Source organism: Melozone crissalis, unplaced genomic scaffold (genome assembly GCF_028551555.1).
Source record: "Melozone crissalis strain CALT ecotype California unplaced genomic scaffold, PUWL_Pcris_2 ptg000042l_1, whole genome shotgun sequence".
NCBI lineage: Eukaryota > Metazoa > Chordata > Aves > Passeriformes > Passerellidae > Melozone > Melozone crissalis.
Window position 1 is genome coordinate 36,458,661 of NW_026535820.1, and position 11,106 is coordinate 36,469,766.

The window sequence follows — 11,106 nt, forward strand, 5'->3', positions numbered from 1 at the left end:
AATAAATTAATTTAAAAAAAAAAAAGTGAAAACAGCTAAGTTTGCCCGGCAATTACTGAGCAGGATTTATCACATCCTCCCGAAGCACATGCCAAGAGGCTTTAGTGAATCGAGGCCACGGGGGCAGCCAGGGATGGCTGGGTACTGCCCCTCGACGGCTGTGCCCGGCCTGTGCGAGATGTGTCCGCGGCCGGCGGGGATTCTGCTGGGTGGGGCGCGCTGTGGGATGCGGGAAATCAGTGATCCAGGGAAGGCCACAACCGCGCAAACTGTCAGCGGCGGTCTCTGCGGGAGGGCTCCGTGCTGCCCGGGCTGTGCGTGTGACCGCCCGCGCATCCCGCTCCCAGTGCATCCCTCTCCCGGTGCATCCCTCTCCTGGCGTATCCCGCTCTCGGTGCATCCCTCTCCCGCGCACGCCGCTCCCCCGCGCATCCCCGGCACACGCCGCCCCGACACCTTTTCCCCCCAGCACCCTCCCGGGCCGTCTCCTCGCCCACCGCCGCGGTCCCTCCGGCACCGCCCGTGCCGGGGCTGGATCCCCCCCGGCCGCCGCCCCCGCTCCCCCGCGGAGCCGCGCTCGGGCGCCGCCGCCTCCCCGCCCCGCCGCCGCCGCCGCCGCCATGGCGGAGCGGAGCCGCGGCGCTCGGCGGCGGCTGCTGCCGCTGCTGCTGCTGCTCCTGGCCGGCTCCGCCGCCAGCCCGGCGGAGGAGGGCGGCGGGCGGCGGGAGGCGGGCGGCGGGGAGCACGGCGAGGAGGCGGCGCGGCACCACGACTCCTCGTACGGCACCTTCGCCAGCGAGTTCTACGACCTGCGCTACCTCTCAGAGGAGGGTGCGGCGGCGGCCGGGCCGGGCGGCGGGGCCGGGCGGGGCGCGGCGGGCGAGGGGCCCGGGCCGGGAGGGAGCGCCGGGCCGAGCCGGGCCGGGCCGGGGCGGGCGGGAGCGGGCGCGGCGGGCGGGAGGCGGTGGCAGCGCTGTTCAGCACGAAGGCCAGCGCCCGCCGCCATCTTCCGCCGGCCCGGCCGCCTCAGCCGGCGCTGCCGCTCGGGGCCGGGGCCGCAGGGGGGTCCGGGTGCCCTGCCCCGCTCTCCGCAGAGCCGCCGCCTCGCTCCGCGGGCATCCCCGGGCACGGCATCCCCGACACGGCATCCCTAGGCTCGGGCGTGCCCCTGGGCGGGAGCTCGGGCCGGGGGCCGTCGCCTCCCCGCAGAGCGGGGCCAGCCGGCGGCCCCTCGCTTTCCCCTCTTGCAAAGCTTTCCGGGCTGGTGGCGTAAAAAGGAGTCCTAGGGTGTGAGGGCTTCGAAAGGACGTGCGATGCCCTAAAGTGTCAAGAAGCAGCGTGGTCGTGCGTTTTTGGTGCGGGGTTTTTTTTGAATTTACAAATGGTGGAATGTTAAAACACCGCTTTTGCGGCTAGGCTGCCTGGAAAACCATTTGTTCAATGGATTTGAAAATAAGTAAGGAGTGAGAAAATTGCATGCCCTGTGACCCGTGTTTCAGTAATGCACCACTACACGCTGCTGTGAAATTCTGCAAACTTCTTAATGCAGGGTAATTTACCTGCCCTTGATACAGTTAGTGTAACTGTGATTTGCAGCTTACAGCAGCATACTTTCTCCATTACCATTGTCAGAAATCTAGGGAAGTAAATCAGGGCTCCTGAATGCCCTAAGTTGTGTAGGTCAAAATTTGTGTGCTGGTGCTGGAACTAACTGTAGTGCTCATTTCCCACTCAATGAAGCACTTTTCCTACTCAATGAAGCGTTTTCAGAGGACTTTCTAGTTCCACAACTAGCACTTTGGTTTTTATCTGGCTAAGTAAAAAAACCGTCTTATTAAAATATCTGTGCTTATGCAACAGACACCAGCTCCCACAACCCAAGGCTGAATAGGTCTGTTAATAAACTTTCTCACTTTTTCTTTGGTACTATAATCCAGCAGAAGGGATCTCTTGGAATCATAACTCTCACTGTCTGGCTCTTCTGGCTCTGCCATCACAAGTGTTTGAAGGCCATAACTTCAGGCAATTCCCTGCCCTGATACTCTCTTACCTTTTACTGCAATGTGTGTTTTATTTTACTTCATAAAGGAGGATGTATTACAAGGTCTTTTCAGTATCAGTTCCTACAGCTTTGTATCTGGTGCCCTGCCTGCATTTATACCTAATGCTGTCATTTATGGCTAAGGACTCAGTTCCCTTACGGATTTCCTGAGGGAACTATGAGTGCACAAGGAGAGAGTGCACTGCAATAGTCCATGATCCTGTTGCCTTATATTTAACTTTTGCTCTCCAGCATTCTTCTCTCTCCTTGATGAATGTAGGAAACCTTAGAAAAGTTTTCTTTTCAGTTATTTATGCTACTTTGTTACTTGGATCCAGGACCATCTGAGCAGTGGGTTTTGTACATGACAAAGTAGTCACTCATCTGTTCAGTTATCAGCAAAGTAAATGCTACTGGAAGACCTGCTCTTTAGTATTGTTGATTTTTAGTCCTTGTATTTTATGTATTTTTATAAGGGTTTATTCTGATTATGCAGGTTACCCTTTCCCTACTGCTCCTCCTGTGGACCCATTCGCAAAAATCAGAGTGGATGACTGTGGAAAAACCAAGGGATGCTTCAGGTCAGTCTGAGATAAGAGTCTAGATACCTTTATGTGTACAGATGCTGACTGATGATATTGGAGACTCTGGTTGGTGTTTCATAGTAATTTTAATAAATGTTTGTTGTTTAAGACCATACAGCTATGATCATATATTATTTGAGGGCATTAGTTTATTTAAGAATACATGTCATAGTTATGGACCTACAGTTCTTTCTTGTATTTTCATAAAGTACTTCAAAAAACAGAGCAAAGAAGGTCAACAGTAATATTTTGTGTTATTGTTTGCTGTACTGTTTGAATACTATACACTAAAAGAGTAATACTTGCAAAAAATTAATGCTACTTTATGTCCAGAAGAATATATGCTTTACTGCCATTATGCCAAAATACATTCTTTTAGGTTTTTTTTGCAAAGCCTTAATTAAGTTCCATAGCAGGAAATTTCAAGGAAAAAGTTATGTATATTTCCAATTCCATTTAGGTATGGTAAGCCTGGATGCAATGCAGAGACTTGTGACTACTTTCTAAGTTACCGCAGAATTGGAGCTGATGTTGAATTTGAGTTGAGTGCTGACACAGATGGCTGGGTGGCAGTGGGATTTTCCTCAGACAAGAAAATGGTAAGATATGTACAGCTTTTCATGTTGGCAATAAACACAAACTTTCACATGCTGGGATATAAATGGTTTATGTACATTTATATATTTGATCGGTGAGAAACAGAGCACGTAAGGTAAAACTGGCTTGCTGAAAACAAAGCACCATTCAGTAGCCCCCCTGGGAGCACTGCCTCACAGAAAACTGCTTCATCCTTCCTAACATCTCCTTTCCCTTCTTCTCTGAGAACTGCAACAGTATTTCAGTTCAGCTCTGAATGTTTGAATGTCACTAGCTTTTTGCCTTTTCATTAGAAAAGCCCTCAGGGATAAGCCAATTCACATGGAAATGTCCTGTTGCGCTTTATGCCAGTGTAATTTGGGCAAAAGACACATCATAAACTGAATAGCAAATAATTTTATTCTTGAGAAAATCAGCTGACTTTCAGCAATATAAATTTTTATTTCACTTTTGTTTAACTTGGGAAATTTTTTGGTTTCTTTCATACCCATGTGTTGTTCCAGAGAAGCCACAAATGTGTGAGAAAATGACTCCTGCTAATTTAAACATTTATACTCAAGAAGGCAGTCTTGGTAAAATTTCTTCTCTCTCCTCTGGATTGTTATTGGGTTCTGTTTTATGCTTATTCCTGTATTTACTTTTTAATTTAAAAGCTTCACTTTTCATTGAATTTCAATGAGCAAAACAAAAGCATGTAATATGTAGACTTTAAAAAATGTGGGCAATTGATGACTTATGCAAAGATGTTTTGTCTGTGATCCTTACTAAAATGTTTAGGACTAAAATGCAGTTTATAATATTGGTGTTCATGTACAGAAACTCTCCTGAGTTTATAGAACAATACTGGACCTATGTCCTAAATCACAAGTCAAAGAAAGGAGTGTTTCTTGTGGTGTTGAAAGTAGCAGTCTGAAAAAATACAGGAACTAGATGTCCTGGGATAGGACCCACAAAAAAATGAATTGGAAGACTTGCATTGACTTAACAGAAGTTTTATGAAGTCACATCCTCCCAGATTGCTCTCTTCAATTCATTTTTGTTTACAATTTTTGGGCCTGAAGCTGCAACAATGTCCTTGGTTCTTGGCTGGAAAAGGATTGTTTTGTCTAACTAAGCTGTGAAGAGAATTTGCTAACACTTTATATGAAGTTCAAAGTTATATACTAATGCAGTACAGAATCTGAAAAATATGAAAGCTAAAACATAAGGCATCATTTGACCTAAAATGGGAAATAGAAAGAAAATGTGAGGACAAGTGCTTCTCAGGCATTACTAGATATGTTTTAATATGACTCTGTAAATAAACACAAGACAATAGAAGGTTTTTGTGTCATAAAGAACAGTTCATGTCACAAGAAACAGTTTGTGGTTTTGGTGTAAAGAACAGCTTTACAGCCAAATTTTGAGAAGAGTTTAGAAGCTTGCCAATGCAGGTACTCGACAGGGTTTTCAAAGCAGCTCAGCACCTCTAGGTATTTGTCCCCAAACTATCAGATTGTGTTTCCAGTTTGTACCTCTGAGGTACCTGCAGAGGACCCCAGGGTCCCACTGCTCTCCTCTCATCAGCCACTTGGAAAGCAGGCACAGCAAGCAGCAGGTTAGGTCTGAGCTTCTGGTAAAAAGAATAACAGAATTGTAAAGTAAAAGGTTTTGCTTCCAAATTTGCTCCACATGTCATATAATGCCCATAAGCCAGCTGGGCTTAACCAGCTAGCCTCTCTCTTCCTCTCTGGCTCTCCTGCTGACTTCATCTTTTTCATAACTTCCAGGATGTTTTGGTGTCCTGGGATGCACAGGCTTTGATGATAAAATAGCTCTGGGTCAAAACAGCTTAGCTCTGAGAAATGGGCTGTGCTTTGGAGGCCCTGATCAAAATGGTGTGGCCTGGATAGTTTTAGAAATTAAGGGAAAAAAACCCCTATTTTGTGTCCTCAATGGATTTTTTTAAAGTTCTATGACCTATTTCTTTGTCTCAAGTAACATTATGCTTTTCCACTTTCAGGCTTTTGTGTCTCGGCAGGATTTTGAAATGTCATTCTGTTAACTGAGATTCAAAATGCCTTTTTCTTTCCTTTTTAGTTTTCTTCCTTCAGTGTAAAAACACCTTTATTTTTGCCTCTTTGTGCTTAAGAATGAGGGATTTGTGCTTAGATGTATAAAAGTTAAACTTGGGAAATAAGTTATGGAGAGCAGTGATGGTCTCAAGACAGAGACTGGAAAGGTCTGGAGCAGCACCAAGGTGCAGAAACTGTTCAAGCATGTGTTTTTACCTAGTTGTCCCCTCTTTCCACCCACTTCTTGCACATCTTTTACAAATGCACCATTCAATATTCCCATAGTGCTGAAATACACTTTTCCTCTCTTTTGCCTGTAATAAAGAACTAAGGGATGATCACAGTAGCAAGCATCATGTCTTTCATCAGTATGACATTATCATAAGGATATGGGAGGAGCAGGGCCTGTGTTTAATACAGCACTGATAGCTGTGGCACTCATCCAGCTTGGATAGTGCTCTGATGGCTCTTGGTGCTAAGGCTTCTATGAGATAGTGCTCCTGAAGTTCCTGCTCATCCCTGTGTTCTACCACTCTGTCAGCCACCTTGAGTAACTACTCCAGCAACTCCTTTAGTATTTCCATGAATTTCCTTTACAAATAAGTGGCTCCTTCTTCCTTCTGTCTCTTGGTTCTTTGGTGGCTGCTTATGCTAAGTGAAGAAGCACATATTGATTGCTTTTTTTCTTTGTATCTTGTGGTATATTGTATTCTGTTATTACAACATTTCTTATAAGAAATAAGAGTTATGAGAAATGATGTTACCTAAGTGAACATGAGAAGAGATTAGAAAAGACTTACTGTAATCAATGCTATTATTTTCTCATATGTAGTAGATTTGTTTCCTCTGTCTCACTAAAGTTTATTGGTTTTATGTCCATGATTTGATGCAGTGGATTTTGTACACATCAGGGATTCAAGACTGCAACATTTTATGAAGCAGTATGCCAGAATTTCACAAATAACAGCCTTCCATGGATCAATTAATTATGTGATGTCAGTGTGATATCATATCCTACAAATATATGTTAAGTAAAATAACTCTTAGAAAGATCCAAAAGAGAATTCACAGGCAGTAACAGTATGTGGTTATTGCTACCCGCTTAACATGCTTTTCAATCTTACTGAAGACACCTGATTAGGGATACAAATATTTGTGTATATATAACTTGGAAAGAAGGAAAGAGCATCCCAGGTCTTGATTAGCTTTGAATAATTAAAATTATATACATAAACAAGGAAGTGTTTAATGACCCTTTTGTTTTCCATCTTCAAATTTTTTTTAACCTTGTAGGGAGGAGATGATGTCATGGCTTGTGTTCATGATGACAACGGAAGAGTCCGAATACAACACTTCTACAATGTTGGTCAGTGGGCTAAAGAAATCCAGAGAAATCCTGCTAGGGATGAGGAGGGGGTTTTTGAAAACAACCGTGTAACGTGTCGATTCAAGCGTCCTGTCTATGTTCCCCGAGAAGAAACCATCGTGGATTTGCACTTGAGTTGGTATTACCTGTTTGCTTGGGGCCCAGCAATCCAGGGTAAGTTGATCTCACCAACTTGAAGTTGAGTTGAAGTGCCAAAATTGATAAATGTCTTTCAATTACGTGATTCTTACTAGATACACCCTCTCCCCACACTTTTATTTTTAAAGAACTAAAATTCTGGCAGCATGAGGCTTAAAAAAGAAAGACAGGACATGTCTTGTTTTCCTGGATATATATCTACTATTCCCACTTCTTAAAGCTGAATTTAGAAGAACTTCATAACTAGAAGTTCTTAATTCGTTTGAAGGATGTTTGTTGTTTACTTGAATTTCATTTGTACTCCCTGACAGTGTAATACTGCATGCTTCCATAGGTTTGAAAATTAACTCCCTGCCTGTTTCCTCAGCAGAGTTATAGAAAAAATTGCATCTGATGTTATTTCTTTCTGCCCTTACCTGCTAAAGGTTCTATAACTCGTCATGATATCGACTCCCCACCCGTGTCAGAGCGCGTTGTCAGCATTTACAAGTATGAAGATATTTTCATGCCTTCGGCTGCCTATCAGACCTTCTCCTCTCCATTCTGCTTGCTCCTCATTGTTGCACTGACCTTCTATTTATTGATGGGAACCCCATGACCAATGGCAAATAGCAAGAATTTGGCAGTGGAAGTTTCTCAGGATGGACGGCTATATGGATGGACAATGCATTTTTCTTTTGGAATTTATATCACATCACCATCCTCATCTAGCTGCTTTTGAACATAGTTAGCTTCTCAGAAGAGTGAAATAACCATCTCCCTTGAGTGGCAGAGTGGTGACAAATCATTTAAGAAAATCAGTGAACACATAGGAGAATATTTTCAGTGTTGTGATTACTTGCTTAAGGAAAATGAGACTTTTGTAAAATCAATGTGTGTACATGTGTGTTTGTGTGTTTGGGAGGGGTGCCTGTATGTGTGTTCAGATGAATTTAGTGATGGACATCTTATCAAATAACAAAATTGCCTTCCAAATTGCTAGAAAAAGCAAATTTGGGAAAACACTGCAATGCTGTTAGGTACTTCTAAAGCAGAGAGCACAACTCCAAGTACAGTTTCTAATATTAAGACCTGGAAACCAATACAGCAGTATAAAAACTGCACTTCAGTAGTGGATAGTTCTCCCAATCTATTTTTTCTTTTTTTTTTTTTTAATATTTATCAAAGTGTACTTGCTGTAGTACTTTCCAAAACTAAACTTGCATATTCAAGCATTAGCATGATTTTTTTTTTCAACAGAAATAGGTGATGAATGTCTTTATTGTGTTTCAATAGCCTTTTTGAAAGAAATGTCTACTTCTTTTAAGAGTGAGATATAAAGTAATTTAAACAAGGGGACGGGAGAATAAAGCAATATAAATTCTCCATATACTGGAAAACCAGCTGTAAAACATGCAGAATATAAAAGTTCCCAACAAGCCATAGGATGTCCTCCTAATAGATTAAATAATTTTTTCTCTTTTTATGAAAAAAAAGCAATTTTGCTGACATGTAAATACATTTTAAGTAATTGTTCAGTGGTATGAAGTAATCTCTTTTTCTGTGTTGTATGCCACTAAATCCTGTTCATGTTAAGGGTGACTTTGGGCAGCTGGTGTAATCTTACAAAGAAATATAAATGAGATTACTTGTAAGAAAAGACAGGGATTAATAAGAACAGCAGTATCTTTTGTTCATCAAACCACTGCTAAAATATAGGTATTGTGGAAAAAGATGAGCTAAAAAGGAAATACATTAGCTGTTTTCATCACCAATAAACAGTACAAGAGGAATGCTAAAATTTACAGAGATGAAAAGTGTCAAAATGCATTTATGAGCCACAGACTATAACAAAAACTTGGAGTGAAGAATTTCTGTTCTTTACATAATAGGAAGTGTATGACACGTTTACATATAGCAGTCAAATGTGCTTAGGTAAGGTTACTCATTCACTTTCCAACTTACACTCAAATTCTACTTAAGTAGAATTGAAGTCTAACTAGTGCCAAAGTTTTATCTAATGTGATACACTCGAGGACTCTCTAACATAGAATCTGATCAAGTATATGTAATGCAACTCTTTTCTATTCTCATTGCTGCATGGAGTATAAAATGATTAATTAGCTTGGTTGGGTTTGCATCATTATTCACAGATTGATGTCTGTAGACCTAAGTTTTTTTAGGCTCAGAATTCTTCAAACATATGCTTAAGGTGTATGAGTTAGATTGAAGATGAACTTATCTTCATAACAAACACTTTATCCCTATTTCAAAAGATTGATTAATATTTTATATTTTCATTGATGTCTTTAAGGATTTGTTCACTTAAAATTACTGGACTAGAATTCAGGAAAGGGAAGAGAAATTCAGAAGTGAACTTCTAAAGTGCATACAGTAGCTTTATTTAGTATAAATTACTTCTCTCAGGTTGGTTAACTTATCATCTGATCAAGTAGAGACCACCTAATAAGGTCTGCTTTGGCCCACAACAGCTGTGTAATTTAGCCTTAAGATTGGCTGGAGCAGATAAACAAAAGCCTGGATAATGAGCTTTACATTCAGCAAACAGGTGAAGTGAAAAAATCATTAGGGTAAATTCTTTCTCTCAGGCAGCTGAGATATTGCAGCTCTTTCTCAGAGCCTGAGGGTTGCTTTAGTTTATGGCTTGGTTTTTACTGTTTCAGCTGTTTACTTGATTACCCACTAAAGGGCTAATTTAATGATTTAAAGGTACTGGACTTGGATAGAAACCCCGTTTGGCTTCTCTTTTCTTCTTTAATAGAGCTCTGGATTTAGGATATCCTGGTTGGACCTGAGCACACAGGTATGTTATAGATGACAATAATAATACCAAGGTAAAATTGTGTGACAGCTGTCAATCTGTTTTCTACACATATGTAGCCAGATGTGGTTAAAGTTCAGGATTTGAAGCAAGAGCAAAGTATTTTACATTATTTTTAATTCCTTTTTCAAATTACTTGTCAGTGTGCTGTGTTTTTGTCATTATATTTTTCTCTTGTTGAAGTACTAGCAGAAATGTGCACTTCTAAAAAATCTTTCATCTAAGCTTCACAGTACTTAATTAGCCTAATAAAGTGTTTCTAATCAAAAGGGAGGAAATAAAAGGCCACAGGAAGCAGCAAAACAATTTATTATCTGGCATTTAAATGGATGGTTGAGTTTAGCACTGAGTTTATCTAAGAGTTCCTCCTCACAGTGGGAAAATCAGGACTGTGGAATTCAAGTTGCCAAACAATGGAGGTATGAGTATCTAGAAGTTGGTAGTTGGGATAAACATCTGAGGAGAGGAAGGTTATAAGGGAAATGTGGTATGTAAGCTTGTATGATATTTGGTAAGTCTTAACATTTGAGTGGGCATAGTAACTTGTCATGGAGACTATTTTGGTTTTCACATGTTGTCTTCTTGTTTTTCTTTTTAATATTGAAAAGCAGGATTTATCCCTGTTATGCAAAGTTGGTATAAAGTAACAGACTTCAAAGTAATTTTTAAGTGATTATGGTATTTAAAAATGTTTTGTTTTATTATTTTGTCTAATTGACTGGTACTAACACAAACTAGAAGCAAAGGTGTGCTTTGGAAAAGGAGACAGATATTTCCCACTCCAAATAATTTTTTGTTTCTTTAGTGTGATTACTGCCAAACAACTATTAAAGAACACATTTCCTAAGTGCTTTAATTTTAAGAATTTCTTGCTGCAGAGTGACTTCATACAGAAGCATTGAGTTTAGAGAGGGCATATTTTGACTATGGTGTTGTTTGAAAATTCAACTGTTGCTACTAATTAGAAAGATTTTTTTTTTTTTTTTTGCATAATCTTTTTTTCATTGCTGGTATCAAATAACTGGTTTTTTTTTTAGGTATAGGTGAAATGCTAATTGATTTCCTCCTCCTCCTCAAAAAAAAAGGCACCTAACTGATTTGGTAATGTAATGGATGATGGTGTCTTCTGTTATTGCAAGGGAAGTATTCTGTTTTTGAAAGAGAACATATTGATGGGAAAAGTTTGAACTCCCTCTGTGGCCTTGTCTTGGTGGGTTTTGTACTACTTGGATAGTAAGAAAATAAACACTTGTGGCCTCCCTAATCTGAAGAAACCCCTAGTTTGGGTTAAATGATGTTAAAGCTGTTTTTGGGACTGACTTTCCCAATCTTCAGCGCAGGCATTAGAGAATGACTGGAGTGTGGTGTACAGCAGCATGGCACCCAGGCAGTGGTCTTGAAGCTCACTTGGGGCACCATATCTTGAAAAAAGAGCCCTGCAGCTGTCTCTATGTCCTAAATAGCTAAGAAGTTATTTCTTAGTA

General features: G+C 41.2%; 1 protein-coding gene across 1 annotated transcript; it reads left to right on the top strand.

Moving 5' to 3' along the window:
* The first annotated feature begins 620 nt into the window (after window positions 1–620).
* On the top strand, window positions 621–8,908 carry FRRS1L (ferric chelate reductase 1 like). Its single transcript, XM_054284654.1, has 5 exons — window positions 621–831; window positions 2,538–2,622; window positions 3,086–3,224; window positions 6,570–6,816; window positions 7,227–8,908. Exons 1-5 carry the CDS (start codon window positions 621–623, stop codon window positions 7,397–7,399), a joined length of 855 nt encoding a protein of 284 aa, XP_054140629.1. The 3' UTR covers window positions 7,400–8,908.
* The last annotated feature ends 2,198 nt before the right edge of the window (window positions 8,909–11,106 follow it).